This window comes from Coffea eugenioides, chromosome 2 (genome assembly GCF_003713205.1).
Source record: "Coffea eugenioides isolate CCC68of chromosome 2, Ceug_1.0, whole genome shotgun sequence".
In the NCBI taxonomy this organism is placed as follows: domain Eukaryota; kingdom Viridiplantae; phylum Streptophyta; class Magnoliopsida; order Gentianales; family Rubiaceae; genus Coffea; species Coffea eugenioides.
The window spans coordinates 5025748-5049172 of NC_040036.1; the positions used below are offsets into that span (position 1 = coordinate 5025748).

At 36.2% G+C, this 23425-nt stretch overlaps 2 protein-coding genes across 3 annotated transcripts; one reads left to right on the forward strand and one right to left on the reverse strand.

Moving 5' to 3' along the window:
- Positions 1 to 270: 270 nt before the first annotated feature.
- LOC113762040 (structural maintenance of chromosomes protein 6B) lies at positions 271 to 20709 on the reverse strand. 2 transcript variants are annotated; one of them, XM_027305284.1, is made up of 28 exons: positions 20342 to 20709; positions 20076 to 20181; positions 19197 to 19330; positions 17291 to 17346; positions 16919 to 17005; positions 16368 to 16688; positions 15035 to 15154; positions 14544 to 14678; positions 13628 to 13704; positions 13434 to 13509; positions 12878 to 12952; positions 12603 to 12707; positions 11826 to 11995; positions 11629 to 11731; positions 11180 to 11292; positions 9698 to 9902; positions 8727 to 8858; positions 8479 to 8593; positions 8290 to 8375; positions 8114 to 8209; positions 7073 to 7209; positions 6899 to 7001; positions 5869 to 5948; positions 5690 to 5768; positions 5396 to 5453; positions 3812 to 3909; positions 2083 to 2177; positions 271 to 518 (listed from the first exon to the last, which is right to left on the reverse strand). In XM_027305284.1, the coding sequence occupies exons 1-28, from the start codon at positions 20496 to 20498 to the stop codon at positions 461 to 463; spliced, it is 3177 nt and encodes a 1058-aa protein (XP_027161085.1). In that variant the 5' UTR covers positions 20499 to 20709; the 3' UTR covers positions 271 to 460. The 2 variants fall into 2 exon arrangements, with proteins under 2 accessions (XP_027161085.1, XP_027161084.1); XM_027305283.1 differs by having other exon boundaries at positions 11180 to 11295.
- Positions 20710 to 21405: 696 nt separating this feature from the next.
- On the forward strand, positions 21406 to 23348 carry LOC113754994 (QWRF motif-containing protein 7). Its single transcript, XM_027299127.1, has 4 exons — positions 21406 to 22273; positions 22407 to 22496; positions 22609 to 22716; positions 23265 to 23348. The coding sequence occupies exons 1-4, from the start codon at positions 21419 to 21421 to the stop codon at positions 23346 to 23348; spliced, it is 1137 nt and encodes a 378-aa protein (XP_027154928.1). The 5' UTR covers positions 21406 to 21418.
- Positions 23349 to 23425: the final 77 nt, after the last annotated feature.

Consider the following 23425-nt stretch of genomic DNA (forward strand, 5'->3'; position numbering starts at 1 on the left):
ATTGATTGCTAGATTTGAGGTGCAGGAGAAAAGTGGATTTGTTTTTCTTGAGGGAAGGAGAAGATCAAAGGGCATCGATGCCCTTTAATTCATAAAATCACGAGGTTGGAGCGTCTGAAGCTAATATTGGAGTGCAAATATCATGTCTTTTTTTTAAAAAAAAAAAATTAAACATACATACACCTAGAGAGAGAGAGAGAGAGCAAAGGATCAGCTAATTCATCATCAACTTGAATAATAAAACTTAGTGAAGTTTAAAGGTACACAGAGAGAGAGTGAGTGAGGGCGCATGAGCATGCTGGCATCGCATACAAGAAGTCTTCAAAAATTTACAGTCAATTTGAACAGTCGATCTCTTGAAAACTTTTCAGTTTGACAAGTCGATGTCTCCCTCAATTCAAGAATGATGAACCATATAAACGCTGTAGTAAAGGGCACCAACTGCATGATGAACCAAGTATCATGCTCGAGGAGCAGCCATTTGTTGCTTCTTAATCCTCTGATCCTGTTTCACCATGCTGAATCAAAAAAACATCAGACATTAGATATGCTGTATTGGCATGGAACTGAGAAGTATGTGTACATGCTTCACTCAACCCTCGATTCAAGAATGCCAATCAAATGAAAACAAGTAACGATAAGAATTCTGCCAACTATATACAGCATGTCTAGAACAGCCTGTTTAAGCAACTTTATACATAAATTTTATGCAATCCTGATAGCTAGAAAATTTTCTTGAGAACCAAAAATGCCTAAATATCAATACACGCCTCGAGAACATCTTGACATGAGCCAGAGTGCCACACGGCATCAACAGCTATTGAATTCAAGCACACATTGACTCGAGATAAGCCACTTCTCCTGTTGACTACTATATCCAGAGATTGATACTTTAAGGAGTCCAAAAAATATATTGATGAGACTGCTATTTAAGTCTTCCGAACAAGGATCAATTAAGGCACAATGTTGATTTTTTGGGAAACATTCTAGCAAATCCAACTTCAGTATAGCTCATTGCACTTTAGGCAATTTAGCTCCAATTCACATAAAGACTTAAATTTTAATTAGTGGCTTTTTTTTAGAAAGTAGCAGATAACATTCAGAGGTTAACAACCAAATAACTTGTACAAAACTATCCGAAATTCTCGTACACCAGCATAAAATTTCCAACTAACTTAAAAATTATAGGGTGCAAGAACCGTCCTATGAGGATGGAGAAGGAATAGCTTTCTAAGGGCCATAAAACCACTCTTAAAGTCTTCCCTACGATCCTGCTTCTTATCTCACAAAATTAAAGGATCTTCTGTTTAGAGAAGAAGCAAAGGAATTTTCGGTCTCAATGACATGATAAGGAGAAAACGAAACATTCCGTAGACATAAAGAAATTAACCAACCAATTAAGGAAAAAGTTTAGAGTGAGCAATTCACATTCCATACCACAGCAGTATTCCTATTCAGGGAATTTAAAAAAATCTAAGATATGAAAACAGTAGACTTCTCATTAAAATCCATTAAGCTGCGCTTAAAATGGTGTGCTTATCCATTCAATTTGTAACCAGCGATGCAATTCTCATGATAGAGGATTGGCTAGTTGGCAAAGAACTCTCATAATTCAGTGTTTTTTATAACAAAAAGACACCAGAGAACACTTCATGTGTATCCCTCCACAGAAAGGGGACAGCTTACTATGGAATTTGGTAAACACACAGAGGTGAAATTCAGTCATACTAAAATGACAGGAAAAGATTATGCGAAATGAAGAAAGCCAAGGGAAAATCAGAATCTGATAAATTTTGTGCATTGTGCATTAGTGTGGACAACCTGGAATGAAAGAAAGGGCTTTTGAAGATTTTTGGGAAGGAAAATACTGAGGATTATTCTCTCTTTTGTTCTTGGAGAAATCACCACTTAGTAGAAATCTTTGAAGGTTCCCTGTATACTTTTTTGATGCAGTTTCTTTTAGCAAAAAGTTATTAGAAGAAAATCCAATATGACCACAATCCCAGGACACCATAATTGCGTAACTCAATGGTGAAAAATCATGTTCAATCATGAGACTAATTTTTGATGGTCAATAATTACCTTATATCATGCGGGGTGATAAATATCCATTGGGATCCTTGTGCCAATGCAAAATCCACTAGAGTATCAAGGCTGATTTTTCTGCTAACTGCATCCTGTGGAGAGTACATATACCATATCACGTGTTTGTTAAGAACACATACAAAATGCAAACAAACACAAGAGGATACCTAACATACACAGGCTTCACGAGGCCACATAAGATGTAGGTGATCAACTAAAATACCATAAAAATATGGCATGATCTAGAAAGAACTGCAGATTCAAAAATGCAGTTTATTTGCTTAGCTGTTTTGTTATGCGCACCAAAGGGGGCTGGAAAAGATTTTTGAAACCAATTTCCAGAAAGAAACAAGTCAACTGTCTCCATCAGCAGTCAAACATGCACCATGCAACTGTCTCCATTCTGTGGAAGCCAGTAGTAAAATTCCTAATTGCAACTACTTAGATGACTTCAGCACCCCTTAACAAAGAATTTTGTATTTGATTTAGCTGTTCAATTCCATTTGTCAAACATGCCGAAATTCCATATCCAACCACTCAATTTCCTTCAAGAACAATAGAAGATGAAGCAAGCTGAAACCCAATTGAAGATATTAATAATTCATCAGACACCAGTCTCAACAAACTTGAGTAATAAGTGATATTCACATATCCTTATATTTGATTAATCATGCCACTAGAGAATGCAAAATCACCCAAAGTCACTTGTCTTGCAAATTTGAATGTTGGCATACATAAAACTTGCTGTATGAAACTAATTTCTAGCTAAGATCACAGATGATGAAGAAGAGCTCAAAATTCAGGTAAATTGTATTAATAGACAAAGTGGGAAACCTACGTTTACATATCTTTGGGCTCTACCTTTCTATTTCTTTTTGTAAATAATCCATAATCCAATCCATTTTGAAAATTATTTCATAATTTATTAAAGAAAAGTATTAAAATAAGCGCTTGATAGTACAAAATAGTTTAGCACAGAAGGGATTAAAAAAGCTAGGATTTCCAAAAGAAGATGCCATCCGTTGTTAATTAAATCTAAGGAGAAAAAAGATGTCCAACTGCTATCTTTCTTGGTATATAAAAAGCAATGATATTTAACCGTAACAATCATCTATTTAAAGCAAGTCATTTTTTGGTGTAATCCAAGAACAAGACATTCAATTTGGAATCGACACAATATAGCAAACAATTTCCTAATCCAACTAATAACTTCAACTAGGCTACAAAATTCACATTGATACTTAACATTTATGTGAGCAGAAAACCAGTCTAGTATATTAACTTATCGATGAGAGAGCCTGTGGTGGTTATCAAGTTAAGAGATGAATATCCTGGTCTCAATTTTCACTCCATGTTTGCAGACTATAGTTCTGTACCATGCTTATTTGCAGATCCCCTTCTAGCAAAACACTGCAGTCCAGGCTCACATATTATATGGATATATAGAACTGAATCGCAGTGCTTGGTGGTAGTCTTAAGCCTTCTATTGTCTACCAATAAGAGTTCAATAATAAGAGGCTGATAAAACATGAATTTGCATCTGGGGTAATGATTGATAAAATCAGTCAACATCACCATTCAAGTAACTTCGACAACTCAATGTAATGTTTTACTTTAATCTACTGACAGTATTAAGCTAAGTTCAATACAGTAGCAACAGCAAATTGACACAAAAGAATAACACCAAAATATGGTGAAAATTTTTTTTTAAAAAAAAAAAACTCACCATAAATATATCAAATTCATCCATTGCTCGAAAAGGAGCTTCTGTCATCTCATGTAGAGCAAGGGCAAAGCATAATGTCGAAAAAGACCGTTCTCCACCTAATTTAACAGAAAAGAAACTGAACATATTGACAAAGAAAATGGAAAGGAAAAAACAAATCTTTGAAATGACTAACGTGCTAAGTACAAAGATTAACACAAGGGAAAAAAAATTCACAATGAGGTCTGTATGCAAATGACAATTGATACCTAGCTCCTGCCCACTATTTTTGTCAGAGGTTTTGATTTGGGATATTCTGAAAACAAGTGTTTGGATAGAGTATTATTTGGAATAATTACTGTAGCACTTTTTGTGATGTAATGTATGTGAGATAAAAAGTAGTTGGGAATATAAAAAGGTGAATTGGGAAATGTGATTATGATGCAAGCGAAATATTATTTGAAATAATTTGGCAATCCAAACACATTTCACCCTAAGATTTGATGTTCAAAATGGATTGGATTATGGATTATTAAGATGGCACTAAGTCGACACAATTATACATCAAACTGCACCAACTCTTTTTCATCAAGCACATTTCACCCTAAGATTTAACTTTATGACCCTTACTTTAGAACAAAAAGGTTTGTTATGATCCTCAAGTGTGTGAAATTTATCTCTCTATCATAGGCTCAATAATTTGTTTAAAACCTTGTGTCCAAATAATATCTGAAAAAGAGGCAGTTCTCCGATCCTCAGCCATGAAACATATAAACTCTTGCAACAAGATTTCATAGCAATGTACAGAGCCAGAGGTCTCTCTGTAGCCTCTCTTGTGTTGTGATCATATAAGGCAAACATATATTCTAAGACCAGTCTTGCAAATTGAGCAATGATTTGATGCCTAAGCAAGCAGTATCATAAATTTAGTTCTGTTTCCATTTTTTGATAATTCCATTTAAAGTACCCGTAAAACATGTAAGAATGGGTCAAGAAGGGTACAATGATGCAAATAGAAATTTATTTCAGGCACTATTGAACCTGTTGGAAATGTTTCCTACAGCTTCCCTTCCTTGTTGGGGGCTACACTCAATTTTACTAGCTTTACTTTGATAATTTTAGCTCTTCAACTCAAAGCAAGAGCTGTTCTTGCAACAAAATTGGTTTGCTAAGTACTCTCATGCTATCTTATTCTAAATCACTATAGAATATTGATATGCTAGCCAAAAGATCTCCTGCCATGTAACTGAGCAAAGTGTCCCATTTAATTGCTTAGCCGAATGTTCTGTGACAAGTACCCTTATTTTTCTATTAAGACTAACAACAACAACATTATACATGTAAAAAGCAGAGAAGCAATCCTTGCCAAGAGAACCTTGAAAAAATTCAAGTCCCTAATATGGTCTAGACTATGCCTACATTCAATCTAGGCTGAAGTCTTGGCTCAAAGTCCAATCATGCATGTTTAAGCGACATAGACTCTGGATTGAGTCCACTCATACACTGTGACACCTAACTACAACCCATCGAAAAAAATTAGGGGGGAATAAATATAAATTTCCCTAGTTTGCAAAGAAGTCAATTATCTATCAGTCAGAAAGATACCTGAGAGGCCTCTAGTGTCACAAACACTCTTATTTGATGCATCTTGGGGCATTGTTACCTGAGGACAAAGGAAGACGAAGATCAAAGATCAAGAAGAAAGTGATAGGTGTCTTCACTGAGGAACGATTATGAAAAATTGAAGATCAAGAAGAAAAAATAGTAAGTTGGAGACCTGCAGCTATTTCAAGCAAAGATATCTTACATACCAAACTCAACTGGACTCTCAACCAATAGATGAGAGAGAGAGAGAGAGAGAGAGAGAGAAGTCCTAACAACTTGTGTAAACATGCTTACCTCCACAGAGAGGGTCTCTTGCTCATAACTAACTATAACCTTGCCACTAATCCCTTTCTTCCCCAAGTGTGCATTAAATCTATTGCCAAAACAATCAATCAACAAGTTGCATGAAACAGACAAACTAAGAGATACGACTTGAAAGAGAAACTTCTAAAACTATTAAACAAAAGCCATACTTCCATGTCAGCTCGCGCTTTGCAAGAGTGGCATTCCTCTGGAACTTGCTTTGCCGCATATCTAGGGCCCTTCTGCATGTCTGGAACAAGGCAGGATTCCAGAAATCAAACATCAATGGAACCAAAAAACCACAGAGTTACTAAATAACTACATAGAAGGATAAGAAGCACACTAACTTTCTGAACAAATGTTCAAACCCCAAAAAAAGCCAAATCAAATTGAAATGGACAGCGAAACATCTACATGACCATGGCCCCAAACAAAGAGAAAATTGTAAACAATTGCAAATGGACACAGACACTAACCATATAAACCATTATCAGAATTTAAAATCAGGATAGTAATGGGCATTAAGTCTTCTACATAAATATATACAATGGATTCAAGTACCGGAGAAAATAAAATAAATGCATATATGGGGAACCAAGGAAATGACATCAAAAGCCACAAGGATTCAACTTCCACCCAAATTTAGTAAATCAACAAAGTTTAGTCTTCGATACCAGGAAGGTCCAAAACTGGAAGAAACAACAAAACCAAATCAAATCCGAAAAACTCAAGAAAAATCAAATCAATGTGAAAGGAACAGCAAATCAACATCTATATGACCATGGCCCAACAAGTAAAAAGAAAATTATTACCATTTGTAAAAGGACAAACACATTAACAATATAAGCGATTATCAAAATTTTAAATTAGGAAAGTAGTGGGTATTAAGTCTTATATACTAATACTTACAATGGATTCAAGCACCAAAGAAAATAAAATAAGGCTAAGAAGCTTGGAAATGACATAAAAAACCATTCATGATTCAACTTCCCACCAAATTTAGTAAGTCAACAATGTTTAGTCTTCCATATCAGGAAGAATGCTAATCTAGCAGGAAGCAATGAAGTTGAAACCCAAAACTTAGTTATCAACTAGCAAAAAAACAAAGAAATATGCAGAACATTGGACGTGACTGCATATCTGTTTGCATTGAAATTCATGAGTAAATTTAAGAGAAAAGAACTTTCACAGTTATCTCACTTTCAGTTTATCTTGAAGTGTTTTAAAAATTTGCTCCTTCCTCCGGATTCTACGATGTTTTCTTTCGTATAACATTCTAAGGTCTTCAATGGACTCTTGAAATCTGCATGTGGGCAACTTCTCAAAAAACTTATATGTCAGCTTATTTCAACTGAAATATGTCAAAAGACTTACCTCTGGCTCTCACGCTGGAGTCTTTGATTTAGCCTATTTAATTGAGCACTTAGCTCCTCAGGGTTCATATCACAGCAGCCACCTAATGCTTCAATCTCGCTCTCTGGACATATAATTGAAGCCTTTTTGCAACTCTCCTGCAATATTTCCATGAAGTTCAGAATAGGAATTCGAATTTTGCCGCATGTAATGGTTTCATTCCACACCCTCACCCTCCTCCCAAAAAAAAACAAGAAGGAAGCTGAATTTCCTCAAATTTTGCTGGAGGAAAGCAATGAAGATGAAGAACGAGAAAATAAACCAAAATTATAATGCACACAAGCATATAGTCCACAGCAATACAAGCAGGGACAGGTTATAAAGGAGCACAGCCACTCCAGACCGAGAGATAAAGCAACATGACCTAAACAAGGAGGACTATGCTAATAAAAAATTACATATCAATTCCAGAATATGTTGAACCTTTGACTTCAATATGTTGTGTAGCATCTTTGCAAATAGGCTACAGTAGGCACTGGCAAACAAGCTGATGAGATACACGGCCATAACTGTAGCTGTTGATGTTTAGAGCAAGATGCTGAGAAGAAAACTAGGAGCAGCAAAGAGGACAGCAGAAGAAGAGAAGAACTCTCAAGATAATTTAAGTATCGCAGCTTACTCAGAGAGAGAGAGAGAGAGTTTGAAGCACACAAACATAGCAACACGTATCCAGACATGTACCATGTACATAAAGAAGAATTTTAGTTCTCAATCTCATCCAAATAAGAGTCTACTTTCAGCAGTTCTCTGCTCAAGCAGGGAAGGCTTCAAAAGATGGCCAATATTCTCAAAGGTCAGCTGAGTTCTCTGCCATTCGGGGGATGGCAAAATTTTATAGTGGGTCGATTTGGAGTAACCTGAAGTCAGAGAGATACCTCAAACCATGAAAATAACAAACTTGTACCTTTATTCCCAGTTTTCAAGAACATAATTCAGGATTAACTCAAGATCTCGGCATCAATATAACCAAGATAGGAATTTAAACTTTCAGAGGAGGGTTACCTTACGGTTGTGCTCAAATTCAGAGCACTGTGCTTTTGCTGCTTCTAGGTCAACAATAACTTTTGCAGTCATCACTTCCTCAAAGTGTTTCTTCTTCTGAATATGAGTTGGACATAGAGGATCTCAGACTATTGCTACTATGGCAAACTCAAAGTATATAGAAACAGAGGATATACCGCTTCTGCTTCATTCCTATCTTTTTCAATCTTCAGTAGCTCATCCTCTGCTTTTTCCAACGCATCAATATCCACTTTTGCCGATTCTGCGTTCAAATTACAATGTCAAAGCATGCAATATATATATATATATATATAGTCCTGAAGTCCTGAAAGAAGTGCTAGACCCATACACAAAATTCGTTATACCACATAATTTTTCAAATGAGGCCCTTAGACTGGAAGCTTTATCTTCTGATTCTTTCAATCTCAACTGAACCTTTTGAAGCATAACGTCCTGTTCTTGTATGTCCTCTTGAACTTTCTGCATATTGGGTAGAGGGAAAGTGCATCCAACATAGAGATATTTTAGAAGAATGAAGGACAACTCTTGACTCTACATATAAATTTTCAAAAAGCAAGAAAAGACATAATGGTCAAATGGCTATAGCACAGACAGAAATCTCATGATGAAGCTCATCAGCGGTACATGTACTGGCAGGACAAGCATCTGCTGCATATGATTTCATCAAATCTTGCAGTTTGAGTTCCTTAGACCTCAAATATCGCTCCACTTGATCACATTTCCTCTGATAAACATTGAAAAACAAAAAATAAGAGTAAATAATTGTATCCATTAGAAATGATACCCACAGAAGACTACATTCAGCCACTTCTATTTGATGTCATGTAAGAACCATGAAAAAGACCCTTGAAAGTGAACAAGGAAATCTCTGAGGTCTCAGATATGATGTTCCAAGTTCCATAAAGAGTTTCAGAGAGGAACAACCAAAGACAATTATGAATGCACCTGGCCATTAATTCTCCAATGGCGCGGCCCTAACCTGGCTTTGCCATAGAGGCTGCCTTTCAAAGTGTGTTTCAACTAGAACACAAGCCACATTAGAGTAAAAAAGAGACTAGAATAATAAAGTTTATGCAGCGCCACTTGTACTCCCAATATTTGTTCGTCAACGGTATTTCCAGACCAGAAATTGACAAATCAGAGGGACCATTCATAAGTCTGATTCAGCATTGATAATACAAACAGTTATGATGATGATGATTGAGCATTTGTTATTAAACCCTTCGTTAACCAGGCAGACTAGTTGGTAACCTAATTGTGACCTGTCCCACAAGTTCTAAAGACATATGCTTAAAATGTGCCAATTGCAAGTAAAAACTACAAAAGATACATCTCATAATCTATCAAACACCTCAAATGATGCATGCATGATCAGCAATTTTAAGAAAATCAGTTTGCTTAGAAAAAACCAGCAGTGTTAAAATAATACTCAGTTCAGGACCTGTAAACAAGTGAAGAGGGCAAGAAATGCGACAGGTCAGCCAGAAGAAAAGCAAAACATGTGCAAAGAACTGAATCATTTAAAATGATAACCAAGTTAAACATAAACAAGAAAACTATCACCTTTGCACTTCCCAAGTTGCCTTGAAGAGAGTGAAGTTCTTCCTCCCTATTTCTTTTCATAGCACGTCCTTCTTTAGCCTCTTGTTCGTTATATAAGGCATCTCGTTCAAGCTCCTTTATTTGATTTTCATATGAACCACAAAGGCGGACAGCTCTCAATTTCCTATTTGGGGGAAGAATTGTCTGGGCTGGACCACGGGAGAACCTGCAGATACAATCTCAAGAAACATTCATAGTCTTGCATTAGATAAAGAAAATAGACCCAATAAAGAATACAAGATATGTATTTAGATACAAACAATAATTACGAACAAGAATATCATTCACAGAAAACCCGCTTTGTCAAATATACCTCATTCATAATTGCATATATGTCCTGAGATCATTAGACAATAGCAATCGAAGCAGGGCTCAATCCAAAGAAGTTTCATACCACACAGAATAAGCTTTTAGTGGTCTAATTTGCAATAAACTAAAATCAGAAAAAGGTTTTGTCGATGCTGCAAATTGGTAAAGACATTCCTCTTTGGTTCTCCATGAAACCTAATTCCTGTTTGGTCACATATTATTGCTTCAAATGATCCTCACCACTAATAGAGTGACTAATTTTCAGTACACAGATATACGTGGGCCATTTTAAAAGTAGGAGATATGACTAAACTGTTAAAACTTGTGAGGTTCAAAAGAAAATTGTAGTGAATAAGTAATTACTTGTGCGTCTTAAATCTGGAGTGCCTGCTTGTTAGTTCTAATGGTAGTTTTGAAGTTACCCATCCAAAACATTGACATGAACAATAAATAAAAGGAGCATATTGATGAAAAAACCAGCTGTGACTCTGTTAATAGCAAGATGAACCTCCAATATTCTCCCTAGACATTTAGTCAAACCACAAATTCAATCTCAGCCTTTGAAGAAAAGACAATTTCCGAGGTTTAATCCTAGAAGACCAGTGCCACGGCCGATTCATGGCTGGTACGGTCCAATTTTCAAAATGCTGTCCTTCACAAGCTACAGACAAACTCATTTACATACAGAGCCACCATAAAGAGGAAATGAGGATTGGGGTAAGCAACAGAATATAGTATTGTTGTATCATTTAAAATAACTGCCAACATCAATGTACATGGTAGAAAAGGATTTTACTGGAAAATCAAAATCAAGGAAAAACCCACATGCAAGATTAAGCACTTAATACAGTAGGTATAGCTTTAAATATCCAGGAAACCTAGCTTATTGGCACTTGCAAGGATGTTTAATTAACAGATAAGCAAATGCTTCGAAAAGCAATTTTCTTGTATGCATCCCATTCAAAGAAACTGGAGCTGCAAGCAGGTATTACTTGTAATTACTCTTTATGATGATAATCTTCCGTTGATAGATACTATTCTACAGGGGAACAATAAGACACTTAGGAACAGAAGACACAATAGTGTAACGCACAAATGTTGCTAAATGGAAGGTCATTTTTAATTTTATCTCACATTTTGAATCCATCAGACGTGTACACCTCCTTCAAGTTTGGAACCCTTTGATCAAAAGCAACTGCTTTTCCATCATTGTAGTCCTTAACAAGCACTTGCCTCTCAGCATTGCCCTGCTAGATGTTAAAAACAAAGTCATAATTAATATCCTTACAAGATGTTAAAAACACCAAATAACTTTTAGCATTTTTCAAAGGGTCACAACAAGGTCATAATTAATCTAAAACCCAGTTGCTGAGATTAGAGAACTTGAAATACACAATCTTCATTAAGGAACAAGCACATGACCAAATGTCCTCAATGAAAACATGACAAGATAACTAAAAGCACAAGGAAAAATGGCATGCTTTAGTATGGAATGCCAGGTCAATGTACCAGGCAGTACAAAAAGACAGAATGACAAGCTTATTGAGATATGGAATTACAAGAAATTATCATCAGAAAATTACCAGATCAATCAATACATTGACCACAACAGCGTTGTCAGAATGTAAAACAGAAATTGCAGTTGGATGTTTGGTTTGTGGAAGCATGTGACTTGGGATATTCAACCTGCACAAAAAGAGAGTATTGCTCTAATAAGTCACTTGATGGAGGTAAATGCAATATCTGGATTTTAAAGTAATGCATCCAATCTGTTCATAACCTTGGTCTTGAAAAGTCATATATGATGATCCTAAGATGGTTGTAGTTTGCTTGCTTAGCGCATGCTCTCAACTGAAGAGAATCTTTGTGATCTGTTACAATGAAAGCATTAAGCAACCCTCCAACAGCATTCTCAATAGCAATGCCCCACATGTTACCATTATCCAAGGTCTGCAAACCACATTACTAGATGAAATAAGAAAGAAATAATATCTGAAGTTTTTAACCATATATAAAAGTGAATAAACACGCTAATGCTTCTAGATTCATATACCAAGGCTATCAAATCATAAATGAACATGTCATAATTGTATATCAACAAAGTGGAAGGAACAAATAAAATAAGCCAAAGACAATTGGTTACTATCTTAAAACGAATTAAGAGGCTGGGAGTACATGGGGAAGGATGTATGCTTATTTTTCCAACTTTCTGAGGCGAAAATATTAAAATGAGTGATCAGAAGCATTGATCAAATAACTGGAGAGGAAGCGAAATAAAATATCACAAGAGAGCAGCGTAGAAATGGCACTTGTAGAAAGAAAATAACAAAATAAAATAGTTAATGTTGCTCTGCATAATAAATAAAAAAATGAAAAAGCTAAAAAACAGAAGTCGTGGGTGGGGAATTTTCAACAATAAAACACAAAATAAAAACTCAGCAATCAGAACAGCAGCAGTCAACAATCAAAGGAAAATAAGTAAGAAAGAGCAACAGCAGAATCATCTGATACATATACATATACACATATATATATATATCATTCCGTAATACTTTACCACATGGGAACCTATCGGACCAATGGGTGGCTTTCGGAATTTATGGTGATGCCTCTCAATCACTTGCAAAAGAGCTATCACCCTCTGTCCTCCAAAAGCTGAAACCTGCAAGGAAAATAAAGCATGACATTACAGTGGATGCCCAGCAGCAGATGCTTTGAGACCAATTGGCTGTTCAACTCTTTTAGTCCAACATAAATAGCACCAATAAAGAAGTTGCAATTAGGTTGACACACTAGACAAGGAGAAGCAACGTAAAAATATGTTATCTTTACCTTATTCTTTTGATTCTCTTGGAGGCCACGAATTTGAGAACATATACCCTGATGCTTCTTTTCATGATCTTCAATCTAAAAATGGGCAATAAAGTAATGAGACAACTCATCCAATACATCTAACTACAGAAGCAAACACCCAGATAAAGGACAATACTCAGTCAGCTCAACTGTTACAATCATCATTAGTGATTGTCAGCACAAAATTTTGATGGAATATTTTACATATTATCAAAGTAAAAAAGATGCAAAAATTGGCAATCAATTATTTTCACACAGTAGCAACTAAAATCATGATTTAGTCTGCTTTCAAGAAAGATATGTCACATGACTATTCCATGACAACCATGGTATCAATTGTCTGCAAACAAATATGAAGTTCCCAACACGTTAAGGAAAAAGTTACAGGCAACATTCCAGGTGTTCAGTTTTATGCAAGACCAGACAAATAGGTAACACTAAAAAAAGTTCCCTTATTCAACACGTTTCAGTGCTGCAGAAGAGGTCTTACAGCTGTTAAGGAATTCAACCACTTAGGTGGTTAACAAATCCAAACCTGAGAAGCGATATTTTTTATCTCATCCTTCAGCTTGGTTACAGTGACTGATAAGGACTCCTCATCATCCTTCAAACTGAAATAGTACCATTTAACATCAAAAAGAAAATATCTAAACTGTTAAACTATGTATCCACAGACAGAAGCTCACAAGCATGTAATAACAACCTAATGCGATAAAAATGTAAGATAACCTTTGCAGCTTCAACTTCAACTCACTAATTTCACCTTGAATCTCCTTCAATCTTTGCTTCATTTCAAACTCTTCAGCCTAGAGCAAAGCAACAAAAAAAAAAAAAGCATAAAGTTACTTTGACTGATATTGTCATTCTTACAAATAATCTCGCTCTCCAATTTTTTACTAATATGATAAAATCCACCTTAGATAACGGAGTTCCATGTAACTTAACCTGATTTTGTTGTATAAACAGATTGGGAATGCGTGCATAAGAGGATCACAGAAAAGATATTGCATTTGCCAATTATTACACCCTCTGTTTCAAAGGAGAGCAAATAAATATCTAACCAGCTAAGCCAGTTACAGAATTTTGAACATCAAAGTTTGTTCACTAAAATATGCATCACATCTTCAGCAGATACCAAGTTCAATGAAGACAAGAAAACCACTCTTGAACCAAATATACTCCACATTGCCATCAAGTACTTTAACTTTGAGTTATTGTAAAACACAAAAGATAGCACTTATATCACATTATTATACCGAGTTAAAGCAATAAAAACTTCAAAAGGTTATTATTTATTCCTTCACTGGCTGATATCCCATGCAATGTATGAAACACCACCTGTAGCTGACATGCATTTAGGACTAACATTGACAACAACAAACAAGGTGCTGAGTGGATAGCTATCACATCAAAGGAGAGATACAAGACATTGAGTAGATTGCTAGCACATCTTAGTACAGACATATGACATGTCATTTAGGTCCTGGCTTGTCTTGATGCTTTGGATTCCAAAAGTCTTTTATCAAGCCTCACTACTCTACCATCCAATAAACTCTTATTTCTGTATGATGACCAAAAAAAAAAAAAAGAAAAGGGAATCCCACATATCATTAGACAAGAAATAATGAACAGAATAAACCAAAACCTGAGTATCTTTTATATGCTGCTCCTGCATTTCATGAATTTGTCGCTCAAGCAACTTGACCTGTTCAACCAATTTCTCAATGTGGCTGGTTTTGCGTTTACAATTGCCGTCCAGCTCAAGCTTCTCTTTCATGGCCTAAATAGCAATGGCAAGCATGCAAGTCATCAAAATTCAGATAAAGCCAACTTTAGCAATGAATCCATAACCATTCCACATTCATGAAAGAACAATTCTTCAGAAAAGAGTTTCGGACATAATTGAGAAAGAGAAAAACAATGAAAAAGGATTCCTATAAAAGAAACTTTGGGTCTAAACAAAGCTTTGCATGGATATCCTGGCGACTTTTTGCTTATGCAATCTTAAAAGTAGCATAGCAACATATGTCCAATGAAACAATGGGCGCAGGCTATAAGTTGTTACTTGTGCAGTCAATGAACTCACTTAGTAGCCTTCATAAAAATTACAAAGTGAGGACACAAGCAATTCAGTACCAGGTGAATAGAGTGCTGCAAATCATCCTTCATTCTACGTACTTCTGATGTCCTTTCCATAATATGCCCAATCTGAGCTCTCTTCTCGATTATCTGATCGTTCAACTTATCCATCTTGTGCTGTAGAAAAATAAAACAGCAGAGTTATCAATCAACTAAATTGTCAGCAGAACAAAACGAAATTAAAAAATGGAGATTGAGATTTATCCACACATAAAAAAAGCACGTTTTGAAATCTAAAGGGACTAAAGAAAAGGCCATTCCAACAATACTCTAATAGGTAGGATGAAAGCTATACAGGAAAAAACCATTCCAAGCAGCTAGGCACCATAGAAGTCCTTTCCTCTTTTTTTGTTGTTCTAATTTTGGAAGCTTGAGAAACATTAAGGTAGATGTGTAGAGAGAGAAAAGAAAAATAAGATTCCCTTAAGCTATGACATGTTAAATTTTGCATAAATGGATGTTAAAGAAGGAGAATTACGAAAACTGTGTGATAAGTATTTAAGGTAGGCTCTTCATCTTAAACTTAATTTGCTGAAGGAGAATAAGAGCTACAGAACCTTGGCAGCTACTTCTTCAAGCAAGACTAAAATCGTTCCAACAACTTAGTTAGGTTATCAGTGAGCGCTAAATCAAATCCAAAGGAGCTGGACGGTACATGAGAAATAGAGGAAATACTGCAGAATAATGGGCTGCCCGGAAATTGCAGTGCTTGTCAAACGCTATGAATGAACTGGAGAAAAACTGGAAATGCTACATTCATAGCTAGCGTGAAGGTGTCAGATGGGATGATGTCAACAGCCCAAAGGACTTAAGTTCCATAAAGTTTGCTTGTAAGGTTTTCATTGTTACCAAATGAACAGTTCCACATTAGATATTTGGAAGCAAACACTTGAAACCGAAGCTCAAATTTAGAGAGTGAGATCTATCATCTCAATGCACACCTGTCAATCGCCAATTAACTTCCACAAATACTTCTGCCAGAAATCTCACAACAGCAAGTAGAATAGGTCGCAATCATCATTCAGCCATGTTACATCCAAAAGTTTTGTAACTCTAAAACTACAATTAATTATCCTCTCCAATTTTCCCAATTTTACCCATTTACAAACAAAAACACCAATTGACAGCAAAAAACATTGAGAATGTTGACTTAAGAAAAATTATCCCAACCCTAACATTAATGCTTTTTTCTCCTTGTTTCTTGAGTAAAAAATCTTCAGGGAGTCATAGCTAACAAACATCAAATACCAAATAGTGATGAATACAATACCAAGCAGATCAAAGCACACCATCCATCTCACCAAGAAGACGCATTATTGAGTTTACCTACCTTCTGATGATCTATCTTTGCTTGACAAATGGGTATTCTATCCTTCAGCTTTTCAATTAATATAGCTTGCTCTTTTAGTTGTCTGTCAACATCATATACCCATGACCAAGCCAGTTTCTTCTTCAAAAGCTGTACCTCTTTGGAAATTTCTTCCACTTCTTCCATGCTTTTAATCTTGGTCTCCAACTCATCAAGCTCCCTCTGTAATGGGCTTAATGACTTTTCCATTTCAACAACATACACAGTAGCATTGTTCAACTGGTTTTCAACATTATTTAACAAATCACCCAGTCGCTGAAGAAGTGTTGCCTTGTAAAAAAACTACGAAAAAATGTATGTGCATCAATATCCAACCAGTAATCGATAGTAAAAAAAAAAAAGCAATGAAACACCTTGGTGATCAGTTGTAAAGGCATTTGGCAAGCAGTGCAATTTGTACAGACCTTGCTTGATTGCATCTTAGCCTTTAGATGTAATTCACAGCAAAAGAATTGCTGAATTTTTAAGTAACAGGAAAAAGATGAAATGTTTAAAAACTTGAAACTTCATACCTTAAACTTATCTTTGTTATTTCCGGAATGTAAAAATTCTCTACTTTTGTCTTGACTCATTATAACACATGGATTCTCAACATCAATCTGCAAATGAAAGTAAATATCAAATTTCCAGTTAGACAGAACAGGTACAAGAAGCTGACATTCCAGGACTGCATCAGACTACAGCTTTCACTTCATCAAAGATCTAAAGCAGAACCAAAATAATGAGATAAATGTAATAATGTTAGAAGGAGAGGGGAAAAAATAAAAGGAAGAGACAAAGAAGATGAGAGATGTTATTTCTCTTTCTTTAACAATATCAAGCAACTTACACTTGCATAAAACAATCAAAATAACCTAGAAGAGTACGTTCTTCAAAATACTCACATTGAAATGCTCCACAAGCTCAACAAGTTCCTCTCTTTTACTAGCCACTATCTTGCCTGTCACATATGCCATAAATAAGTAGAAACAAGAGTAATTTTCAAAAGATCTGACAAATCATTAAGCACTGACATTTATCTGCCTCATTTATACATATTTTACGGGCAGAAAGACAAGGACAAAAGAAAACAAAAATTATTTCTTACCTGAAGACAAGGTGCTGCATTTTCTAGTGCATCTCAAGTAGCATTTTCTAGTGCATCTCAAGTAGCACTTTTGAAATGTATATGAATCATCATGTCATATGAAACTAGACTTTCAAACATTTAGTAAAAACTGAACCTAACATGAAGTATCCATTCCAAAAAATGCAGTCAGAGTATTTACTTCATAACCCCACAGAAAGGAAAGTGGATTTGCAAAAGAACAAGAAGCATAGGGCACCAAGCAGGACAACTTCGCATGCGAAGTAACCAGGTGATCACTGAAACTGCTAAAATACCATCTTACTTCTTTGAACATATCCATGACTCTCAAAGGAAAGTACGACCAAAAAAATACTTATTGCAAGTGTAAAAGAAAAATGAAGTTAAGGGTGTTGGTGAAGTACCCGTTTTCTCACATTGTCACGAAAAGTACACCAGGAACATGTAAACAAATTCATTGATAAGAAAAAAGAATAACTATCAGATCTTTTCTGGCCAAAGGAAAATTTATCAATGACATAAGGGAAGTCTAGAATCCAGTTTTGTAGACTTTACTATTTGAATGGTTAAGATGAACACATTTATACTTTTCTTGGCATAAAAAATTTGTCTGGATAATTCTTATAAAAACATGAGAACTAATGAAAAGAAAGATGACAGAGTATTTATCAACTCAAGCATTCTAAGAAGTAATAATCAACACATAAACTTTTAAACTAACCATGTCAAAAGCTACTTTTCCGAGATGTTCTGCCTGGTGTCTAAAAGTTCCATCCCAAGTGTCAATTCGTTATCATGGAGCATATATGTTTCATACTTTTTATCAGATCCTTGTTTTAACAATGAATAGGGAAGATGACAGCTTACAACTACTTACCACTATTTGGATTCTTACCTTCCTATCTCAAAGCTAATATCTGACTGTAGCATACACAAATCAAAAACCAATTTTTCTTGATAATAAAGTTCAAATACAAGTAATCCCAGCAATCCAACTAATAATTAGCTCAAAATAGTAAAGCACAGCAACTAAAATGTCCGGATGCCGGATTCCATCCATAGCCTCTAAGCATTCAAGTTCAAATTTTAGTGGTGTGGTATAACCTAGTGAACTAAGGACGATAGATGAGAGCAACGATGAAGACATCAATCAACCTAATTCAGATAAAACGGCTTAGTTCACTATCATAAATCTTGAAACTCTTCCCCTTTTTACCTTAAGAAATAAGACTATCTAGAAACTTCTCCACACAGAGAGACACACACTCTCTCACTCATTAAATTTCATGCCACAATTAGTCTTTGCGTGCAATGAATTTCGAAATTAGATTAATCAGGTTTACAGTCAACTAAGTCCTTTATGTTGCTTGAAAAGATCAAATTGCCAATTAGCTTTTATTTACCAAAACTACCAGCATCTCGATCTAATGATGGGCTTCTGTACAAAAACGTTTCATGGGGATGCATAAAACAGAATGATGCTAAACTTGAGATCATCTCCGTTGCTCCTTTGAGCAAACTAAATGCACATAGTTACTTCCTTTTTCAGATTACAGCTGTTTTCTTTGTTGTCTAACTAAGCCTAACCTCTTCAATTCCAGCCATAACGTTCACATAAACATTGAGAAAATAAAATGTTCCAGAATGTCGTAATTCATAGTTATTGAAAAGAAAATTAAATTCCAAAAGCATTCTATAAACACCTTCATAGCTCTTTAAAATGGTGGTAGAAGTTGACTGCAAAATCTTTCTCTCAAGAATGATCATGTCACCATATGTTTCTGGCTTGAAAGCATCTTCTCCCTGATTTTTTATTTCCACCCAGATAGATGCAGAGCTGCAGATGGAAACAAGGCCAATAAAGTTTATTAAGTTCAATTAGGGACAACATATTTGAAAATTCAGTTGTAATGGTCCCTACATACACCCTTCAGACCTATAACGAAATATGACCATGATGAAAATCACTTAGAACCATAGTATGCTTGTACGAATTAGCTAACTTTGAACAAAAAAGTTACCTGTGTGAGTAATTATCAAACAACCACCAAATAAAGTACATTGGATGAATCGCCAGATAGAAGAAAAATCTTTGAAAACAATACTTGCAGCTTAATTAACATGATATTGAATACATAATACGCTTCATCAGCACTAAACAACTATATTATTTGTTCCCTCCTGCAAATGACCACTGTTTACAGTAGTTGAACAGCCTGCAGCCCACAGCATGACCCTGTCCCCACTACCAAAAGAAAAATCAAAGCCTCTCGTAATATGTAGCAACCACTCATGCCCACCATCCTTGCTTCAAAAGAAAATTCAAGGCTGTAAAATTCAGGGGCATAGTATTGTCATGCAATACCCAAATACCAGATAAAACACGTTCAACAACTCGTGTAGTATTTCATTATGGTTAGTTGGGTAAGACGTGGCGTGGCATGCCTGCTTAAGAAATACTTTCCATCCTAAATATCAGTCACTGTATTCATCTTTACAAGACAATAATTGAACTCACACTGCAACAGTAATGCAAATATTTCAAAAGGAGACACATCAGAACAAGAGATAAAATTGAAAACCTGCATCCTGTCTTTATAAAATCCTTCATCGTAGTAGCCCTTTGTGTGGATTTGGCTCGGCATCCAAATGCAATGCACAAAGCCGTCAGTATCGCACTCTTCCCACCTATACCCATTCAAATCGACAAAAATTTGTAGCCCACGAAACAAGAAGCATGAAGATTCCACGAAGTTGGACCCCACACAGTTTACCGGAGAAACTTACTAAAGAATTAGAGTGTGTCTTTGTGAGAGAGATAGTATAAAGAAATAGAGAGAAAACTCACTTCCGTTCTGACCAGTGATGAAATTGACCCAATCTCCCAGTTCGATTTCGAGATTAGAGTGGCACATAAAATCTCTTAGTCGAATTCTGGAGATGATGCCTGCCTGAAGACGCCGAGGCCTTAGGATTGGGTCTGTATAAACCCTAGATGTCGCCATCAGACCTGGGATCGAGGTTCCTTCCTCCTAAAGAAAAAACTAAGGAAGTGCTTTTCTTTTTCACGGAATAGTGGAAGGCTGGTATGGGGGAAGTAGTAGTGCTTGCGCTAGTAGTGGGGGTATCTCGGCTATCTATCCCTCCACGGATTGGCGTACGGACGGGACCTGGGCAGGGCGTGGGAAAATTTGGCGGGAAGACGGATATGATCAAGTGCTCCAGTGAGGGGTAGGAGTGGTTAAAATGTGTCCCTCAGATTTTACTGATTTATAGCACCATCACCGCACTCGACGGCATCGTTTGCCAGGTCAGTGTACAAGCGAAGAGATGGTTAAAAATAGGATCACGGGGTTTGATCCATTTAAGGCTGCAACACTTTTTTATGATGTAATATATGTTACTTGAAAGTCACAGAACGTGTTTGGATAGGAGGTTATTTAAAATATTTATTTGAAATGATTATTGTAGTATTTTTTTATGATGTGATATACATGAAATAAAAAAGTAATTAAAAATTATATTTACAATGTAAGCAGAATAAAATTTGATTTTTTTTTTTTTTTTTGTAATCAGGAGATTGACAGTTTTCAATTTTGAAGACGGCTACGTTTTCAGGCTTCCCACCAGCGTCTCTCAAAAAAAAAAAAGAGGCTTCCCACCAATGAAAAATTATGCGAGTATAATAAAACTCGAAAGAACAACCAAACGACTACCCACCAACCTATTCGGTGCCAATGTCAAAATTCGTGGAAGCATTATTGAACACCGACTCGTTTCTCATTCTTGAGTCCTTGCCACTCAAACGTGGTTTCCACCCAAAGGCCATGGTTGCTAGCTTGGACAAACAAACAGTTACGTTCAAGAACTTCACATATATACGCATGGCATTCCACATTGCTCGGTCCAAAAACCGCATTAGCAAATGCATCCATCAATGGAGAACAGCAGCAATGGCAACACTTGCCATAAGAAGCATCATCCATTCACTAATCTTACTCGTTCGCCTCCCTTGCTACAAAGCAAAAGCAGACCAGCTCCAGCGGATGCACATATGCAAGCACCAAATTCTCGGCCCGCATTGCTGAATCCCTCAAAATCAAGGTCTCGTAAAGTCGAGGAGAGTACTCCGACGTCAAGAATCGATCGAAAGAAATTACCTCCAGAGAGTAGAGATGATGCTAACAAGCTTCTACTACGCAGGCAAAGTAAGATGGACGTGCCTAGACGATCGAGGTCCGCCGGTACTTCTCCTTCTGCTTGGGCTTTATCACCGGGTCGATCATTGCATCCCCCGTCACCGGCACCTCGGCGGCCACTTGATTTAGTGTCAAAATCGAAGAGGGACTCTTGCAGCGATAAGGGTAGCAGTGGTGTAGTAAGTGGGGTCTTGAAGTACTTGGGCAAGAAGATCAAGAAAGCGTCCCGCCTACAAGAAGAAGAACATCATCGGTTTCGCATTATACATAATGCACTATTGCAGTGGAGGTTTGCCAATGCAAGAGCTCAGGTTTCAACGACTGCGGTCAAGGGAGCTGCACAGAAGAAGCTTTTCAACTTCTGGCTAAAAGGGTCTATAATGAAAAACGCCATAGCTGGAAAAAGAATTCAGCTGCAAAGGCTCAACCAGCAGATCAAATTATATCATATACTCCGTTCAGAATTCTGTTTGCTAAAAGAATGGGCGAGATTGGAGATCAAGAACCGTGAAGCTGCGGAAGGATTGGCGACGAAATTGTCAGCAATATCACGCTGTCTCCCTTTGGACCAAGGTGCAAAGGTACGCATTTGGTTTAATCTCTTCGTGGTTGGTTAGTTGTGAATATGTGATCCTCATATTTTTTTTCACCTAATTTCCACTCGTAGGACGAGATTCTAATTCCTAATCAATCTTCAATTCTTTGCTTGCACAGGCAGATGTAACGTCATTGCTTGATTGGATGATCATGGCGACGAGAGTTATAGAAAACATAGGAGCAAAGATCACAAATATTCAAGCGCAGGTATAATTAAAACACCAAAGGATTATCGCATGAATCAATTCAGTTTACATATTTATAAAAACCGACTTCTGTAAGTTCTCCAATTTTCGGTTTGAGGATTCTGTTGGCGCAGGTTGAGCGACTATGTTACATGTTAACTGAGCTTTCAGTCATAGTGAACGAAGAGAAGGATTGCGCTATTATGCTCGAAAAGAATTTGGCCACGGTTGCATCATTGGCGGTGAGTTTCTACAGGATTTTCTTTGTTTTTAAAATAAAAAAAAAAAACTTTTCTATTCTGGGTCTAACTTATAAAATATGTCTATCTATCTCTGTTTTGATTAACTGTTTCTTGGAGTGTTTTTAAAAAATTTTAATATAGCAGTGTATATAAAAAATTTTATTATAAATATTTTTTGAAATATTTGATATACTGTATGGATGAGATTTTTTTTAATTATTTTTATTTGTATATTATTACAACATTGTATTTAAAAAACTTATTTTTTTAAAAAATGGTTGATCTAAACGGACTGTGCAAAAAGTTACTGTTCAAGTACAGCTTGCGGTCGATGTGGGCTGATCGCGCATCTCGAGTTTAGACCCAATAGTGGCTTCAAATAAACCAAAACTAGGCCCATAACCCAACCTCAGTTATCAATGGGTTTTCTAAGAAACTATTGCGTCTAATTAGTGCATTGTATAGCAATACATTTCCCATGCACAATCTGATTAGTTAAACTCGAAAAGCTTCAGATCTGATTGAAAGTTGAAACCCTCAATTTGCAGGCACAAGAGACAAGTTTAAGGTTGCATTCCATACAGCTTGATGAAGAGTCTAGAAGAGTCAATTCAGCAATTCTCACCCCTTAGCGTAAAAGCCTTTTGATCTTGCACTACACTTTGGTGTATTGCACGCGCGGACGTTGCATGGTGAAATTTAACAACAT

Coding starts and splice junctions, on each gene's coding strand:
- LOC113754994 (XM_027299127.1), top strand. CDS start 21,419: ATGCATCCATCAATGGAGAACAGCAGCAATGGCAACACTTGCCATAAG. Junction 22,274..22,406: donor CTTTGGACCAAGGTGCAAAG/GTACGCATTTGG, acceptor TTGCTTGCACAG/GCAGATGTAACGTCATTGCT. Junction 22,497..22,608: donor TCACAAATATTCAAGCGCAG/GTATAATTAAAA, acceptor CTGTTGGCGCAG/GTTGAGCGACTATGTTACAT.
- LOC113762040 (XM_027305283.1), bottom strand. CDS start 20,498: ATGGCGACATCTAGGGTTTATACAGACCCAATCCTAAGGCCTCGGCGT. Junction 8,594..8,726: donor AGCTTCATCATGAGATTTCT/GTCTGTGCTATA, acceptor CCCAATATGCAG/AAAGTTCAAGAGGACATACA. Junction 5,454..5,689: donor AAGAGACCCTCTCTGTGGAG/GTAAGCATGTTT, acceptor CTTTGTCCTCAG/GTAACAATGCCCCAAGATGC.